Source organism: Pantherophis guttatus, chromosome 2, assembly GCF_059756535.1.
Source record: "Pantherophis guttatus breed Tessera chromosome 2, ASM5975653v1, whole genome shotgun sequence".
Taxonomy (NCBI): Eukaryota; Metazoa; Chordata; class Lepidosauria; order Squamata; family Colubridae; genus Pantherophis; species Pantherophis guttatus.
In genome coordinates, this window is record NC_142064.1 from 62778670 (window position 1) to 62798932 (window position 20263).

At 39.6% G+C, this 20263-nt stretch overlaps 1 protein-coding gene across 1 annotated transcript; it reads left to right on the forward strand.

Moving 5' to 3' along the window:
* Positions 1-599: 599 nt before the first annotated feature.
* Positions 600-19631, forward strand: FBP1 (fructose-bisphosphatase 1). The gene is made up of 7 exons (XM_034410104.3): positions 600-1097; positions 6289-6451; positions 8190-8282; positions 12552-12695; positions 15060-15197; positions 15709-15828; positions 19298-19631. Exons 1-7 carry the CDS (start codon positions 928-930, stop codon positions 19487-19489), a joined length of 1020 nt encoding a protein of 339 aa, XP_034265995.2. The 5' UTR covers positions 600-927; the 3' UTR covers positions 19490-19631.
* The last annotated feature ends 632 nt before the right edge of the window (positions 19632-20263 follow it).

Consider the following 20263-nt stretch of genomic DNA (forward strand, 5'->3'; position numbering starts at 1 on the left):
AGGTTTTTTTTTTTTTTTTAAAGCAACGAGACCCCGATCAAGTTAGATCTAAATTGCTATTGTATTCGGAAACCTGTAAGGCAGGGCTGTCCAACCTTGGTAACTTTTAAAGACTTGTGGACTTCAACTCCCAGAATTCCTCAGCCAGCATATGAATCAACATGGCTGGCTGGGGGAATTCTGGGAGATGAAGTCCACAAGCCTTTAAAAATTACCAAGGTTGGACAGCCTTTTTCTCTAAAGGGCAGAAAGGAGGCGAAGGGCAAATTGCCACACGATATTAAACTATAAAGTGATTTGTGTGGTTGGCTTTAGCGCGACGTTCGTGTCTTAAATTATCATAATCATAATTATAAGTGTATTTGTCAAGCATATATAAGATAACAGGTAAAAGTATAAACATAATTTGAATACATGAAAAGAGTAAGTAAAAAGGAATATTAGGACAGGGACGGTAGGCACGCTGGTAATCAAACTTCGTAATCGGTGGTGTGCCGTCTCTCCTTCCCTTCCCTCACTTTCTTGGGGGACCTGATCGGTTGTGTTTCGCTCGACCCGTTTTCCCGCGTCTTTCCTCGGGCCGGGTAGTCCCGAAGTTCAAAAGCAACACAGCGATTATTCCGCCAAAGCCACGAAACTCCTTTGCCCTCCCAGCTCGGAATGGGGCTTCCCCACCCCTTTCTCAAGATTGGGCGGCTGGAGGGAGGAGACGGCGCTCCTCTCCTGCTCCCCCTTTGCGGAGTGGGCGGCTGGCGCTAGTTCCGCGTAGTAAAGGAGGTGGACCTGGGAAAGCGTCGGGACGGCCTCCGCCGTTGCCAATCGTGCCCTCCCCCTCTCAAAAGGACTCGGAACGGCCACCGCGTCCTCCTCTTCTTCGTCTTCCTCCTCCTCCTCCTCGTCCAGCACCAACACAGCCGTTTTGCCACCATGACAGACCGGTCCACCTTCGACACCAATGTGACCACTGTGACCCGGTTCGTGATGGAGGGAGGCAGGAAAGCGCGGGGCACCGGAGAGCTCACTCAGCTGCTCAACTCGCTCTGCACGGCCGTCAAAGCCATCTCCACCGCCGTGCGCAAGGCGGGCATTGCCAACCTGTAAGTTTGCACAAAGTCTCCGGCTGGCAAAGCCAACGGGCACGGCCCGGGCGATGAACCCCCCGCATCTTCTCCCGGGTTTGTCTTGACACTCGGGGTGCTGCTTGAATGAATGAGGATGACGGGTGGTCTTTCAGCATTGATGGAGACTCGGAAATGGGGAGCTTGGAAAAGGTCCCGTGGTGGTTGTAGGTTTCTCATGAAACGCAGCAGGGATGGTCTTCTTCCCCATTCAGGACAGGACAGGTGTTTGACTAGCTGACTCTGCCAGGTGTCAGAAGGAGCCTGGAGTCTGCTAGATTACTCAGAAGGTAGTTGCTAAAAACAGAGAGAGACAGGATGCTACTTATTGTTCTGCCTGGAAAAATGACAGGGCACCTGAGCTGTTACCTTTTCTTTCTCAGTTGCTCAATTTCATTCTGCACACTCTTCAGATGGAGTGTGTGGAGCCCCCCAAACAGCTACTGGAATTGCCTCATATTCACCTTCCTTTGCTCTGTGTGTCCCATCCTTCCTCATTTTTCTCTTCTTGAGGAAGTTGTATTGGTGGCCCTTTCCACAGTCCACCGACATTCTTCTCTTGGACAACCAGGAATTAGCCCCATTAAGCCCCATCACTCTTCCAGATGAAGCCACTCCGAAATGGAGAAGTGACTAAACTAGAAAGTTTATTTATTTTATTTATTAGTTCAATTTATATATGTCGCCCTTCTCCGGAGACTCAGGGTGGCTTACAATGCATTAAGCAATAGCCTTCATACTTTTGTATATACCTGCTTAGTAGGGCTTTTTGGCCCCCCTGAGCGGTGTTCTATTTTATACAAAGTCAGCTTATTGCCCCACATTTTACCTACCTCGAAAGGATGGAAGGCTGAGTCAACCTTGAGCCTGGTGAGAATTGAACTCGTAGTAATTGCAGGCAGCTAGCAGCTAAGTACTACTTTAACAGCAGCAGTTTAGTCCACTGCACCACCAGGCTCTTTCTCTTGCAGAGGGCCCAAAAGGAGACAGCTTTTTTTTTTTTTTTTTTGAGAAATGGGATATGCAAGCACACTTGCAGCCATCATTGGCCTGGTCCTTCCTGTACACTTTGTGGTATGCAATATTGTGGATGATTTGATTCTGCCTCAGCTTGATGTGCGAATTCAGCAGCTATGATTTGTAAATTGAAGCTTGCTGTTACATATGTAAATAGGAAAGTCATGATTTATTCAACAAATTATTAAATAACTATGCCTTAGTACGATATATGAATTTTTCAGGGCTGTCTTCTTTCACAGTTTCAGAGTGAATCTTGCCTTTAATTGCTCAACCTGCTTCTGTCTCTGAATTAAACTTGATGGATTTCATGGCCACAACATTTAGCTATATAAATCTTGTCCTCCACATCCACTGCAAAGAGAGAGCAAGCGTATGGCCAATTATGCAGCTTGTTTTCCTTCCTAGGATGTGCCTGTCTTCCTGCATGGTTTTCAGAGAGGAGTGTCTGCATGTGATCCATTATTACTTGTCCCCTCTCATTTGCCATCAAGTTTTGACTAATTAAGGGATGGAGAATATAGGTATGGTACCCCAAAATATGACTCTAGAATCTATTCTAGAGTCCAATGTCCAAACACCCCTTCCTTACAGTCCTTCTGTATTCTGTAGCTAACCAGGATCCATCAAAATGAAAACTTAGTGCAATCTAACTGAATGACTGTTCAGAGTTTGGAACCCATTCTTCAGCTTCTTCTGACATCTCAACTAGGATTTATATGTTGTCCTCTGATTTTCTGTAGTTTACTTTTTAGCATTGGACTCCAACCTTTCTTCTTTTATTTTGCCAAAACTCTGTAATTCATCAATCTAATTTTTGTACTTATTAACTTTCCTGGACTATCAGCTAATCTATTTTGCCCTCCTATAATTTGAAGATGTTGTGCTGGGAATGATGAGCATTGTAGTACAAGATCTCAGCCGACCACAGGCAGCCCTTTCTCATCTAACTACTCAGTCTGCATGTTCATTGAAGAGACTGGAAGAAGAAAGGATTTCCTACTTATTTTATAACTGTGCCTAGGCATTTTGGGTACAAAAATCAAACTGTTAAAAGTGGTTTCCTGTTAAGGAATCTGTATTCAATGTTAGATATATATGACATTAGAAAATCAGTTTCTTATATATTTAACTTGTATCATTTATTCAGGGATTTCACCACAGTAAATCCTATGCATTTAAATTAGGGTTGTTTAGCAGGTAAATAGATGTACAATTGCAGTTTTGGTCTTGTTCTACCCTCCTTTTAGTCTAACATCATTTAGTAATTACAAAAATAAGTTCAGTTTGATAGAAATTGTGTAATATTACATCAGAACATTAGGGGAGGGGAAAGCACTCAGCTTAGAAGGTTTTGATCAATAGAAGGTTTAAGATAGAACCCCAACTACTCAACTTTCACTGGGAGCAAAAGGTAAACTCAATAACAGTAACTTTGAAGTGTGTGTAAATGCCCTGCAATTGTGTTCATTGTCTTGGGAGCAAGTTATGATGAAAATGCAGCCATTTAAGGCCACCTCCTACAGGATGTGGCAAACTGAAGAGATGGCTGTTGCCTGCCTGATGTGCACATCTATGTGGACATACTTTGTATTTCTTAATGAAGAACTTTGCTTATGTTTGCCCTTCTTTTAGTGCAATCGGCAAATAAGCAAAGTTGAGCCATCAGGTAATAATTGGCTAGTGGGTGATCCTCTTGTATTTGGGTAAAGTTAATATCTGATTCAGATAACATCTTGGTAGATTTTCTTACCATGAGCGCTTGGAGAATACTCCCATATCTGCATGTGTATATGGACAGTGGACAACATGATCTTATTTCGATATGAATTCCTATGTGAATTTTAAATATTCTAAATTTTAGGTTCGATAACTCAAGTGTTTATAAAAAGCAGCTGAATTTGCACATCAAGCTAAGGCAGAATTTTCTATAAAAGAAAAACTTACAAGGACTTGTTAGCTCATTTGTACAGCAATGCTGCCTTGGAACAAGATTGAATTTGCAGGTATATAGGTAGTTCTTAACTGACAACCATTCATTTAGTGACTGTTCAAAGTTACAATGACACTGAAAAAAGTGATTTATGACTCTTTTTTGCACCACCATTGCAACATTCTCATGGTCATGCCCACTCTGGGGCCAGCCAGAGGTGGTATTTGCTGGTTCTCCGAACTACTCAAAATTTCCGCTACTGGTTCTCCAGAACCTGTCAGAACCTGCTGAATTTCACCCCTGGCCTGGTGAGATTTGAACTGCCAGCAGTCAGCAGAAGTAGCCTGCAGTAGTGCACTCTAACCACTCTAACCACTGCGCCACCATGGTTCATCACACAGCAACATTGTGCTGGCTGCGGCCATACAGTTAGGTTTCCTATTAAATTTAGTAACAAAGTTGGAAGGGACCTCGGAGGTCATCTAGTCCAACCCCCTGCTCATGCGGGAGAACTGTACTAGGGATTCGAACCGCCGAACTGCTGACCTTTCTGATTGACAAGCTCAGTATCTTAGCCACTGAGCCACCTAGTCAGGTACTATGATGTCCTGAAAGGACCAAACAAACAACTGATTCATGCAATCTTTGAAAGACTTGCATCATTTGGCAGCTAATAATAGGTTACTCTGTCCCATTGATTTTCACCAGAAAGCAAAAGTTGGGTCTACTTTTTTTTTTTAAAGTTAAATAACAGCCAAAACTATTTTTCAACGATGGTGGGCTGGAGACTACCAAATATATGTCCATCTTAGCTTTTACCACCCTTGCACCCTCCACATTTTGGGGGATATAATTAATTGCCTGAATTCTGAATTACACCATGGGATTCTTTTATGGGCAAAAAAGGAATAGATGTTACCTTTTTATAGCTATTCTCAGCTAATTGTAGTGAAACATGTGGCTTATGGCTCTTGCAGTTTTCACCAGTTTCTGAAGAAAGATATAAAAGATGTAAATGAGCAATATTGGTGGTTAGGGAAAGTTGTAGATAATGTGGTGCCAGATAATCGCAACTTTTAGAATGCTCACCTGTGCAATGCTAAGCATTATTATTTTCTTGGGATATCATAGACTATCAGTTGCCCTAATATACCTAGAAGGCATCAGTTGAAGAAGGTTGGTCTAAGACAGGGGTCTGTAACCTTAAACACTCAAAGAGCCATTTGGGCCAGTTTCCCACAGAAAAGAAAACACCGGGAGCCACAAAACCCTTCCTGTGCCTGACTATTTCTTGAGTGTCCACAAAACTAGCATATGTAGTTGAATTAAATGTTCTGTTTTCTTCTGAAACTTTTCTTTTCTTGGATTTATCCATGGTTGGCCTACTGGGGGTTGAAAAGCTCAATAAATCGTGTGCTGGTGGGTGTTGCACATTGGCGGTGGTGACGCATATTTTGAGTGACAGGGAACCACAGATGAGGGGTGAAAGAGCCACATACGGCTCCAGAGCCGCAGGTTGCTGACCCCTGGTCTAAGATGTTAAAGCAAAAATTTTAAAAAGATTACATCAAAAATTAAAAATGTCATATTAACATTTTGAGAGTTACAAATGAAACATGAATATAGAAATATGAACATACTCCATAGCTATATTCAGACATTACATTAAGCTTCAGTTTTGCAATCAACAAAAAAACCAAAGAGGAAAGGTTTGCTTCTGATTTTGATTATGTTATCCAGACGTGCAAAAATTAATTGTGGTTTGTCTAAAATAAATCACATTGAAACCATGTGACCTCACATGGAATTTGGCAAACTGTGTTTAACACTGCAGTCCAAACGTTTAGATGACATGCTGAATTGCAATTAATGTTAATGGGAGAGGGACACTTCTGAAATGTCTGTACTGGAGGGCAGAAAACATGGAAGTCTATAAAAGCTTGAATTTATTATGCAATTTCTGTTCAAGATAAACTAGGATCAGTGTCATATGTGTATATGTATTACCTGCCCATTTTCGTTTAGAACCTTGAGAAATAATGTCGAATGTAACCCTAATTCAGGGGAAAAGGAAGAGGGACTAAAGCTTGTGAAGATCTATGTGAGATATTAGAATCATAATTAATTCTAAACTGCCTGAGAGTTTAATTTAACACATACACATATACACACTCTCTCTCACACATACATTTTCTGATGATCTTTTTTTCTGTCTTTCAGTTATGGAATTTCTGGTTCTACCAATGTGACAGGGGACCAAGTAAAGAAGTTAGACGTTCTTTCCAATGACATGGTGATCAACATGCTCAGATCATCGTTCTCTACTTGTGTCATTGTATCAGAAGAAAATAAAGAAGCAGTCATAGTGGAAGAAGACAGACAGGTCAGTATCTCTGATAAATTTCCCAGTGCTTGTTTTCAAGGCAGCATTGAGCAACAACTAGTTTTTAAAATGGGTAAAGTTTAACCCAACCTGCTGACTTCAAAGGCCAAAGAACAGTACCCTCTGAAGACAAAAAAATAGGAAAAAAATTAGAATCAATAGGCAATGACCTAAACCAGCCCTTCACTAAACTTAAGTCACATATTGACTACAAATAATCCAATACTCAAACCTAATGGTCAATATCTGGAGGACACTAGGTTAAATTTCACAAGGCAACCTTATAGTTCCTTCATAATGCTAATCCAAAGGCAAAAAGAATTGATCAAAGAGCCGAATCCTATACTGAAAATGTCTCAAGGTATTATTTTAATCCAGACCTGGGAAGCCATCGCTGCAATTTTTTCCCCTGTTATTATTTTCAGCCATTATGGGTCTTATTATGGCAACCAACATTTTTATCAATTTGGGTTTTTTTTGGTGTGTGTATTTCAGGGTTAGAAAAAAAAAGTCATTGAAATTCGCTACTTTTTTGCAGAGTTAAGAGAATGAGTTTTGAGACACTGGAAGCCCCTGAAATCTCAGCCGGACAGTGGGCCTTTACTTGAACCTTTTCATTGTATCAAGTCTGGAAGTGAATTTTACAAAAGATTTGATGTATTATGGAAGAATTGATGTATTATGCGGATTATATTAAAAATCCCTTCCAACTCCCAGTCCTTCCCCACTGCTGTACATTCATTACCTTCACAGATTTAGGTTGGGAGCATAAACAACAGAGCTCAGTTAAACCAAGTTAGATATTTTTCCTGTGCTGCTTTGCCATTCAACTATCTTGGGTGGGCAGCAAAGTCATCTGAATTTAGCCGAGAGAGGAACATCCACTGAGAAATTAAAAAGAAACTCAAGATCCTGCATTGCAATCATGCAATGGAATGCTAATCTTTTTTTTGGCAAATTTTTCATGATGCAGGGGAAAGGGGAAAGGGACCCTCTAAATAGTCTCCATCCTGCCTTTTTTGACCCTCTTTAAGACAGTTTTATAGAGAGCTTCCTCAGTCTGATCTTTTTCTAAATGTTGGCCTAGTCTTTTCTGGATTGTGACTTCTACTTGATTGGAGAGCTGTATTAAGAGCAGGACTTTTTATTGTTCTTCCTACCCCTGCATGCTAACTTGGAGTGACCTCTTGCAGGAGAGTTTTCTAAACAAATAAGCCTTATCCATTTTGGGCTGCTGGGGGTGATTTGTCTAGAATCTCTAGAACATTCATCAGCTAGTTTTGTCTGCAGTCTGGGAGGTAATCCATGACCTGAGACGTAGATTGTGATATGACATCTTACAGAACGTTCCTTCAGATTTTGTGGCTGAAATAAGCTTCTTGCTCTGGTGTCAACATTTTTGGACATCTTGTTAAGCTTATTCAGAATCTTCTGAGGTGGCTGGCCATTGCAAATCCAATACATTTAATTAAATGCAAACCCAAATCAAACACCAATTTTCCCTTTTGAGAAATGTATGGCCTGATCATTTCAGGATTATGACATTTCTTCCTCATTTATAGTTTGGGGTCCATCAACCTGAGATCAATTAATATTTCAAACCTTTCATTTTAGATAGGAAAATGGGAAAAGTTGCCTACTTTCTCCCCAAAGATATTATTTGGTCAAAATACTTAACAATAAACTAAGCATGCATTTTTGTTCTTTGAAAAGTTATTCGAATATTCTTTTCTTGCAGGGTAAATATGTTGTCTGCATTGATCCACTTGATGGCTCTTCTAATATTGATTGCCTTGTTTCTATTGGAACCATTTTTGCTATCTATAAAAAGGTAGGATATATTGAATAGTTGCTAAAGATCAAAGAGGAGGAGGAGGACTCCTTTAATTTTAGACTATTTTGTGACCAAATTTCTGATTATGTTCCTGTTAAAGCTTCTCAAATCCACAAGTAACAATGATAAGTTTTAATTGGGGCCATAAATATTATGACAGGATTTATACTTTGTTTAACCGTGTTTTATTAATTAAACAACAGTTGATTGGATTCATCCATTGTACTTAATCAAAACCAAACAAACCATATTATCACTTAGCTCAATATATGAATCCAGAGAGCTGAAGGTCAAAGACTTTGGCCATCTAATGAGGAGACAGGATTCATTGGAAAAGTCCCTGATGTTGGGAAAGATTGAAGGCAAAAAGAGAAGGGATGAGATAGAATTCTTTATTGGCCAAGTGTGATTGGACACAAGGAATTTGTCTTTAGTGTAATGCTTTCCGTGTACATAAGGAGAATAAAATACATTCATCAAGAATAAAAAGATACACTTAGTGATAGTCAAGGTTACTAATAAGCTATCAAAATGTACTAGGAAACAAATAAAAACAATATAAATTGAAAGATACAAGCAACATGGTAATAAGTGGGAAGAGATAGATACTAGTAAGGATGAGAAGAATAATAGTAATACAGTCTTAGTAAATTATTTGACAGTGTTGTGGGAATTAGTTGTTAAGCAGAATGATGGCATTCGGGGAAAAACTATCCTTGTGTCTAGTTATTCTGGTGTGCAGTGCCCTATAGCGTCATTTTGAGAATAGAAGCTGAAACAATTTATGTCCAAGATGTGAGGGGTCTGTAGATATTTTCACAGCCCTCTTTTTGACTCGTGCAGTATACAGATCCTCAATGGAAGGCAGGTTAGTAGCAATTTTTTTTTCAATTGGTTTGAAATTAATATGGTTAGATAGAGTCATCAATGCAATGAACATGAATTTGGGCAAACCCTGGGAGACAGTGGAGGATAGAGGGGCCTCATGTCTTATGGTCCATGGGGTTCCAAAGAGTCAGACGTGACTTAATGACTGAACAACAACAACAACAACATGAATCCAGAGACTGTTTAGAAACAGTAAGTGGGAGTACTGTGTAGCTGGATATTCCAGAAGAATGTGTAAATAACTTTTCACCTCCAATCCAAAATTAAGAGCCTGTGTTTACTGAGTCCAGCACTTTACAGTTTCAAGGGAAAACAGGTTTAACCACTGTTATTATATTTTTAAAAATCCATATCTGATAGGAAGACAATAGCTGGGTTGACTTACCATGGTGTGTAAACCACAGTGCCTGTGTTACAAAACATGTTAATTGAAAATCGAACTATGTCAGTTATGCTGCTGTGTAGTAAATAAACTCCACCTATGTTTGAGCGGATACAGTTTTTCTTTAGTCATTGTGATTTGCAGCTATTTGTTTTCATGAGTCAGGCCTGTAGGATGTAATGGTGTAGGCAGCCTTTTCAGAAGGGGGAAGTGATCTTGTACGTTGGAAGCAAAGTCACAGTGTAAACTTCCAAGCAGCTAGACCAGTAGGTTTGGTTAATTCCTGTAGGCATCTGATTTGCACAGTGGAACAATAAGTATGTTAAGAGTGCATACCATTTGATAGGCAGGTGACCTGATTGAAGGAACTTGAAATTCTAGATGAGCATGTAATTAAATATATACTGTACATTGATAGTCTTTAGACGCAACACTCTGCTATTTGTTTTAATTATTCATTATCTTGCAGATTATACACAAGGATTAAAAATATTAAAAATAGAAAAACCAGGATCAAAATAAGGAGAAAACTTTGGATTGAAAACACAGCTAATAGCTAGCTCCTTTTTTCCTCCTTATTATTATTTTTTTTAAAATTTGATTTATATGCCGCCCTTCTCCGGAGACTCAGGGCGGCTTACAATGCATTAAGCAATTTGTGGAGTGCAAGGTGGGGAGAGTTACTGGGTTTTTTTCCCATATGGGGATGGAATGTTTATTTTCTTCTTCTTTTAGACTCTGTTTTACCTTGTATTTAAAAAATAAATAGCAAAATTTCATTGTCTAATTATAGGAATCAAGAGATTGTGGGGTGGCAATTAAGATGGGGAGGAACACTAATGCTGACATTGAAGAATTGTACACACTTTATAGTGAGTGAGTGGAGTACGATGTTATTGGAAAAATTGATTCCATCCAGCTGTGGGTGTAAAGAAGAAGGCTTTGATATTCTTGGATCTCAAAACCATTATTTTCATTTAGGGATAATAATTGTCAGATATCTGTAAACTGTAATTCCTAGCAGCTCCAACAATGTGGCCATTAGAATTCTGGAAGATATGGTTCAGTAACATCTGGAAGTTCTAAGGAAGAAATTATAGTATTTTGAGGGGTGATGTGGTGGCTCAATGGTTAAGACGCTGGGCTTGTCAGATGGAAAGCTGGCAGCCCAGGTTCAAGATCTGAGAACATGCAATGGGGTGAGCTCCCATCCTGCCAACCTAGTTGTTTGAAAGCATGCAAATGTGAGTAGATAAATAGGTCCCACTTCAGTGGGAAAGTAACAGCGCTCTGTGATGTGATGCTGGCCATATGACTGTAGAAATGTCTTCGGACAGTGCTGGTTCAATTGTCTTGAAATAGAGATGAGCACTGCGCCCTATAATTGGCAATGACTAGTGGAGTAAAATCTGCAAGGACTTTATCTTTTTACATACTGTAGTATTATGGCCAGGAGGAAGTATGAACAGCATAAGGATTAAGTCAGGGGTGAAATCTAATTTTTTTTGCTACCGGTTCTGTGGGCGTGGCTTGGTGGTCATGTGACTGGGTGGGCGTGGCCAGTTTGACGTCAGCATTCATGCTGTGCATGGGGCGCTTGGAGAGAGAGCGAGCAAGATAGCTCTCCAACCTCTGTTTTTGTCTCTCTCTCTCTCTCTCTCTCTCTCTCTGTGTGTGTGTGTGTGTGTGTGTGTGTGTGTGTGGAGGGAGGGAGGGAGGAAGGGAGCGATCTGAAGCCGAGGCACCTAAACTTCTGGCAGCGGCGGGGCAGCTTCTGAGCAGCCAGCTCCACCTGACCTACTCCCTGAGTCTCGCCGTTCTCCTGCCCTCCACCCACCCACCCAGCTCAAGCAGCGGCTTCCCTGCTCAGCCCTAACAAGCTATGCATCCATGGTGCCCGCACCAGCATCCCAAGAGAAGCAGAGAAGATCATCGCTTGCAAGCAGACAAGCAGAGGTAGCAAGCATACGCCGTGCTGTGGGAAAAATGAGAAGTCTTGTTGTCCTGCAGAGCCTGCCGCTGCTTGAGCTGGGGGGGGCAGGAGAACGGCGAGACTCAGGGAGTAGGTCAGGTGGAGCTGGCTGCTCAGAAGCTGCCCCGCCGCTGCCAGAAGTTTGGGTGCCTCATCTTCAGATCGCTCCATCCCTCCCACACACACACACACAAAAACAGAGGTTGGAGAGCTCTCTTGCTCGCTCGCTCTCCAAACGCTCCATGCACAGCCTATTTGAGGAAAGGGCACGGATGGCTGGGTGCATTTGGCTGCAGAAGGAGGCGCAGCACAATGGGGTTGTTTTGTTCACTGAGGAAGTACTTTGGGAGGGCAGGAGGACGTCTGCAGCTAACAACTATAATGAATATGTCCACCTGTCCTCCCGAAGCACCACCACGGTGAACAAAACAACCCCATTGCTATGGATGCATAGCTTGTCGGGGCTGAGTAGGGAAGCCCTGCTTGAGTGAGAGGGGCAGTAAGCTGCTAGCTCCTTCCCCGCAGCCCTGCCATGCTTGCCTGCCTTCCACGTGGACTTCTGCTTGCCTGCCTTTGCAAGCTAGCCACCCGGACGCCAGGAAGGCAAGCATGGCAGGACTGCGGGCCGTGGATCGGTTTGGGGGCGTGGCCAGCCAGCCATTGCTCCCGGTTCGGCGAACTAGCCTCAATCTCCGCTACCTACTCGCCCGAGCCGGTCCGAACCGGGAGCATTTCACCCCTGGATTAAGTCAATGGTTGAAGCTATTTTTTTTAATACTGGGAGCCAACCGATAATGGTGCTAAAACTGAAGAAATCATATTTACCAACAATCAAGACATTTGTTGGCAAAGTGGTAGTTTTTATGAATATCACAGCATATTTCAGATTATTTGTTGACCTGAGAAGAAAATACTCCCACTGGTGAACCGAAAGAATCACAGTTGAGCAATGAAACGCTTCTCATCAGTTGCATAAGATTATTGAAATTTTCAGGTTCTAAACTTCTTTTACTTATTATGCAAGGTTTCTCCTGGTGCTCCTTGTGAAAAGGATGCTCTGCAGCCCGGTCGCAATCTGGTGGCAGCTGGTTATGCCCTCTATGGAAGTGCTACTATGCTTGTCTTAGCCCTGGAATCTGGTGGTGTCAACTGTTTTATGCTTGATCCGGTAAGGAGCACCCTGGGAATCCTAAATCGATTATTGTTTGCTTGCAGTCTTGCAATTTTGCCTTTTCAGCCTCTGTTTTTAATTTGTGAAATGAATCAACCATCAATAAGATAAATACTACACTGGAGTTTGCATGTTATGCCTGGTATAGGTAGCCCTTGCTTAACAGGTAGTCATTATACAACTGTTTGAAGTTATTATGGCCACAAAATTAGTGTTTTTACATAATTTTATTATAACAATGCAATGTTTAGTAGTTTAAGGAATGAACAGAGTAAAACTGCATAAAAATCATACATGATCACTGTGAAACTGATTTTTGTGACAGAAATTAATAACTAATAGATTGCAGAGTATACCATACAAAGAAATCTACTTCATGTTGTCTTTATGTACTTGATGTTTCCAGCAGAAGAATGTTGGGGGGATACTTTTTTGGTTCTTCAGATGATATTTTTCAAATCTGGCATGCAGGAATCCCTGTTCCTTTTTATTATATCAAGGGGCTTTATGTCTACATTTGGCATGGGGGAAAACCTTCATCTAGTTTAGGATCATAGCAAGGATTTATATCCACGCTGCTATCATCCTAAGAAATGCTAGCATCCCAATTTGGACCAGATCTTCATTCTTGATTTGGAATAAGAAAAGAGCAAATGAAATTGCACATGTCTTGTTAAATGTATTATACAATTTAACACTTAGGAAAGGAAGTGGGAAAGCAGTGGGATCTTTGAAATGTGCACAGGCAGAATTTTAAAATTAAATGATGAAGATCAACAGAAACATAGGCTGTTTATCAAACAAAGGTGATAACTGTGAATGAAAATCAGAGCAGAAATAAGGGTGGGATTGGCACAGACAGAAATAAGGTAGCTGGGATTGGCACAGACAGTGCCTTAATACAGAGTCTGCATTGGAACTGATGGAGAGTTTGAAGATAAAATACGTGAAAGAAAATAAAGTAAATGCTGCTAACAATGAAATGATGGTTTTTTTAAAAAAAAATTTTTTTACAAGTGTTGCAGAAAGCCACTTACCTGCTAAAATAAATTATATATGTATGTATGTTTGTATGTATGTATATGTTTGTATGTGTGTGTGTGTATATACACACACACATATATATGAGATTTCCTTTATTAAAAGCACTACTTAACTATCATAATTTCCTCTGTGTCCATGAGCAGAATGAGTGCGGTTTTTTTAAACAATCCTAGTATTTCAACCATCCATATATACGGTGAAGGTCCTTCCAAATAGGACTGCCTTCTAATTATCTCAAAAGTATGTTAACACATGTTCTTGTACACTTTCAGATACCTTGATGTCTTAAAGAGTAAGTGGCATGTTTGTGTGTATGTGTGAGGCACTGTGTACATCCTAGAGGATTTTCATAAAGGATCTTTTTTGCATGTTCCTGCCTAGTTCATGTCATGCAATTTATCTTAGAATTGCTTTCTAGAATGTAGAATGTAAAAATGGATGGCTGTGTTGAATTTGATCTTTCTGGTTCATATCTAAGACACTGGAGTTAGAAACTTTGTCTTTCTAGAATTTGTCATAATCCATTATGTATCCTTCGAGTAGCTGCACCTAACCTGCATTTTCATTTTATTTCTTTTGACTTCTAATGTAGATATTGGTGTTTTTTTCATAAATAATTGTGAAATTATAACCATCACTTGGGAAGGAGCTATTTTCAAACTTTTATGATTAATTATTGTATGATGCTGAAAAGTATTTTGTAGAATTATTTTAGTTGGTGTATGTATGTATGTATGTATGAGTACACACACACATACACACACACCAGAGGTGGGTTTCAGCAGGTTCTGACCAGTTCTGGAGAACCGGTAGCGGAAATTTTAAGTAGTTCGGAGAACCGGTAGTAAAAATTCTGATTGGCCCCACCCCCATCTATTCTCTGCCTCCCACGTCCCAGCTGATCGGAGGAAATGTGGATTTTGCAGTAACCTTCCCCTGGAGTGGGGTGGGAATGGAGATTTTACAGTATCCTTCCCCTGCCACACCCACCAAGCCATGCCCACCAAGCCATGTCATGGCCACCAAGCCACACCCACAGAACCAGTAGTAAAAAAATGTGAATACCACCACTGACACACACATATACATAATAGTTTGTTTTTAGATATGTATATATAGTTTTATTAAAGTAAATTTCTAAGAAAATTGGAAAGATAATGATATAGCTTTTGACTGATTATAATACATAGGCACTTGAAATAAGTTATCTGGCAACCTTGTAATACTTTACAAAAGAATTTTTAAAAATGATGTATTCAATTCAAGATGAGATATTACATGCTATTAAATGGTATTGCTTTCTGTTTTATTTGCTAGGCAATTGGTGAATTCATTTTGGTCAATAAGGATGTAAAAATAAAGAAAAAGGGAAATATCTACAGTCTAAATGAGGGATATGCAGCATACTTTGATCCTGCAGTCACGGAATATCTTCAGAAGAAGAAATTTCCCCAAGTAGGTTTTCATATATATATGAGTCAAAGTTATACAGGCAATCTTTTAAGTGAATATATTTGCAAAGATTTGATTTGGAAATTCAAATCATCATCTCAAAGGCAGTTTGAGGTAATCTCTAAATAAAATCAACTTTTTTTCCTGATACGATTTGAATTGTCGAATAAAATAATTCCTTCTTAATCACTTTAAAGATTTGGTCGGTTTTGTGCGTTCACAGAAAGGCTGTTTTTCAGACCTGGATTGATTTTCAAAATTGGATTGATTCATCTTTATGATGCTATTGAAAAACTCAAATTGAATGAATTCAGCAGTCCACACCTCCCCGAGTCCATGTTTTTTATAATTAGGTATTGGATTTAAAGACCCTCCCACAATAGGGAACCTATGCATTAGATCCAGAGGAGCAGAGGCTTAGGGAAGCTGTGTTTGGATGCATGGTAGACACATTGAATGGGGTTATCTGCAAACCAAAGCTTATTCTAATCTACCATTTCGTTTTACTTTCTAGGACGGTAGCTCTCCCTATGGCAGCAGATATGTGGGTTCCATGGTGGCTGACATGCATCGTACTTTGGTGTATGGAGGAATCTTTTTATACCCAGCCAATTCAAAGAGCCCTAAGGGAAAGGTAATATTACTAAATGCATGTACCTGTACATTTGATTTTCCTGATAGCTTAGAGCAGAACCTGTTTTAAGAAATAAATCCAGGTGCCCCTCCTTGTGCAAGAACATTGATAAAAGGAGATACAGCATTGGTTCTGGTTCTATAATTAGAATATGAGTGACCTGTTTTCTCACTTTCCCTAAGCTTTGCCTGGTCCATTTTGGAACTTGGCTTTTTTCAGAGTGCAAAAGGGAGCTCTCTGGGACCATCTTTGGTGATGGACTTTATGCTTTACCAAAATGTAGGGCTTCCTAGAAAGCGAGCTATGACAAAATGAAAGTATGATTAAGCAGGTAGCCCATAAGTAGGCTGCTTATGCTTAAGTGTTTAACCCCTTTCTGTGAATTCTAAGGAGTATGGTATGCAGTTAATTCCTCTATTAGATATACTTTCCCTTGCTCAGAATGTTTAGTACTTTTAGATATAATTTTTGGAAGTTTTGGAAAATCAACGCTGTAGTCCACTGAGGACTTTCTTAGTATAGGTAGTCCTCATTTATAATGGTTCATTTAGTGACTGTTCCAAGTTACAACAGGACTGAAAAAAGTTACTTATGACCATTTTTCACACTTAAGACCGTAGCAGCATCCCCATGGTCATGTGATCAAAATTCGGATGCTTGGCAACTGGCTCCTACTTACGACTGTTGCTGTGTCTTTTGTGACCTTCTGAAAAGCAAAATCAATGGAGAAGCCAGATTAACTTAATAAACAGGTTACTAAATTAATAACAGCAATGATTCACTTAGCAACTATGCCAAGAAAAGTCATAAAATGGGGCAAAATTCACTTAACAAATGTCTCGCTTAACAACAGAAATTTGGGCTCCATTGAGGTCATAGCTCAAGGACTACCTCTTCTTGGAATTTAATGTTAAAATTAGATGTGATGCATAAGAAGTCTGAATAAGATGTCCTGTGATTTTTTTTCTTTAGATTTTAGTATCCTTCTTATATTATTTTTTCTAAATAATTCAAGATGATCTTATTCCTATTTTCCATTTCCCTATGACTTTTTAAATACATTAACAAGACACCAGAGAGGCTACTTCTAATTTGGCTTTTAATTCCATATATATAGATAGATAGATAGATAGATAGATAGATAGATAGATAGATAGATAGATAGATCACATCTAAGTACAAATAGGCTTTTTAAAGTATCTGAATTGAGTGCAGATGTATACTAGGCTGGAGACATATCATATTGTAAAAAAAGATTGAAAGTGGCATGTACAAGACCTTATGTAACCTACTGGGAACGGTCTGGGTGGGAGTTTGCAGGTATTGAAATAATAATTAAAAAAAGCAGCAATAGCAAAACTGACCACACAAGGATCATTGAGTTCTTTTCCAATTCCTTTATTTCCTTGGAAAATACACAGGGAGTCCTGAGTATGCTGACCTCTGTTCATGGGCTTCATACTGATAAGCTGTGGGAAGTTATCATACATGCCTACACTAGAATTTGCATCTGGCATATTCACATGGTCAGAAAATACAGGTGGAACATAACTGGGGGCAGCTGAATAGTGAAGGAAGGTGCTTGAATATGGCAGGAGTGGGTATCAAAATATGAGGAGAGAGAGCGGTAGTAGATTTGACATTGCCACATTTTGATTTCTCTTTTCATGACACATGTTCATTTGTACATGTTGCACGTATGGCAGTTGTAGTTCTAAAACTCTTGAATAGATAGAAATGATTTGGACTACTGGGGGAGGCTGACATTTTAGAAAATTCCTCTACATCAGTCTTTTTCAACCTTGGTGACTTTAAGATGTATGGACTTCAATTCCCAGAATTCCCCAGTGATCTTTGCATCTTAAAGTGGCCAAAGTTGAGAAACATTGCTCTATAAAAACAAACACTGCAGTTAGAAAGCTGGGACAGAATGGGATGGATTGAACTTTTCCTGAACTGTTAAGATGCTGGACACAGTCACAGTAAAAAAATGGCAGAGATTTTGAAAAGTATCACGGAAAGGTCACCTACTGTAAGTCAGACATGAATAACATCAAAAATAATTAAACTGTGTTTGTGGCATTCCTGCTTTGTTAGCTGGAATTCTTTTAAGGAAGTAAAATATGTTCCTTTTTGCTAAACAGTTGTTACATTTTTTTATTTTTTTAAAAAACCCCAGACCCATTTCTTCTTATTGAGACTTTCAAATGCCATTTGAGCATAATATCATTCTTCAGAAATTGAGAAGTAATCAACAATCTCTTAGCCAGTTCTTTCCCAACTCTAGTTGAACTGGGGAAGAGGCCATATTTATTCAGTAGAGAACTTTAATCTCTGAGAATTCTGAAATTTTGTTTGCTTTGGCTTATAGATAAGAGATGTTTACACATTCATGCACCATGTCTCAACAAGACATTCATGCCTATTAACCAAGGGGTTCCCCCTTTTGTACACTTTTAGTTCTGTCTTTTTAAATAAGGAATTCAAGTAGTATACATGGAAACTATCTCTGTAGGATCCAATCTGGGTCGGTCACTGGGACCAGAGGTGTTGTCTTCTGAGCTTTCGGACTCATGCTGGAGCCCATCTTTGGGAACTTCTCTCTAGCATTAGAGAAGTTAGAGAGAAGTTCCCTGAAGATGGGCTCCAGCTCCAGTCTGAAAGCTCGGGAGACAAAACTTCTTCTGAGTTTTTGGTCCTGGTGACCCAGATTGGATCCTACAACATTATCCTGAGACTGACTCGTATATTCACCTTCATTTGTGAAGCTATATCTCCCTTCTCACTATTAGCAGAGGTTGGCTGAGAGACAACGACTGGTTCAAAGATGATAGTGTACTCCATCCAATACTGTTTTAATAGGAGTTGAAATCTGCACATCTTAAAGTTGCCAAGGTTGAGAAACACTGTTCTATAAAAACAAAAACTGCAGTTAGGAAGCTGGCACACAATGGGATGGTAGCTTTTTCTGAACTGTTAACATGTTGGACATATTCATATTAAAAATTGCATAATTCTTCCATTACTGGATGTAGTAGACCAGTTTTTCCCACTGCCTTCCAGATTGGTTAGTTGACATGGCATTGTGCATTATATGAAGCTATAATTCGATCTGTGTTTGGGATTACTGCCATGCATGAACTCAGTCAGCCATCATCAGAAAGTGAAAGGATTTTAATCATGCTGATTGGAATGGTATCCAATCACATGAGAAAGAGGGCAGACTGGGGAGATTAGACTAATCAAACCTCTGGATTTCTGTCCTGAACTGAAATTAATCACTAAACTATAATGGCTTTCTTTTTTAAAAAAAATTGAGAATGTGTGTACTCTTATAGATAGGCGAGTCCTGTAATAAGTACACAAAGAGCAGGATATCCCCCTTTGAACTGTTATAATGCTTATTTGCTGTGTAAACAGAATGCTGACGATGGATCTCTGTCTTTATTTTTCACATCTTCAACTGCAGCTGAGATTGCTGTATGAGTGTAACCCCATGGCTTTCATCATCGAAAAAGCTGGAGGGATGGCAACCACAGGCAAGGAGGCGATCTTGGACATTATGCCTGAAAACATTCACGAGCGTGTGCCAGTTGTGATGGGCTCTTCAGATGATGTGGAGGAATACTTAGCCTTGGTCAAGAAACATTCGGCCAAATGAGGAACAGAAGACTGCCAAGATCCCAAGAGAAACATCTTGCCATTGGACCAAGCCCATATGCGGTGTGCTAGAGATTCGGAATGCCCCAAAACTTAATGCAATGTGATTTTTCCAAGTGCTATTAAAATTTTTATTTACTCTGTCCCCTTGCATAACTAAAATCTTGAATCATGCAACCCAAATTAATGAAATGCCAACAGGGCCAGTCGGAAATCTGTACTGTTACTCATTTTGAGAACATATGATAACCAGTAAATTTTCTATACCTCCTAGTTCATTATATATACAACATTATGTTGAATTTGGGAAGTTAAAGTCCAGACATCTTAAAGTTGATAAGTTTGAGAAATATTGCTTCAGAGCAGTTCTGTATTTACCATGTGGCAAGAGTTCCAGCAAGCCACTAAAGAACTTTGGCATTTGGTGAAAGGACAACGGCTTACATTACAGATGGTTTGGTAACTTAAACTACTAACATTTAAATACAGTTGGAAAAAAGTATCGTCTTATATAGACTGTTTTGGACATTGGGTAATGGAAATAGCTCACTCATATTTCATACTCCTGTCATAGTAAAACATTAACTATGATGTTCGGAGAATTACTTTCTTCTTTAACACCATCAGCCTGACTGTAATCTAGATGATTGCACACAGAAGGGCGACTTCTAACAGAGGTATCAAATATATATTACATTATAAAGGGCAGGTTTTCAGCAAATCTGAGACCAAGTTTGATTTTGAATTGGTCTCTTATGTAAATATACTACCGTGT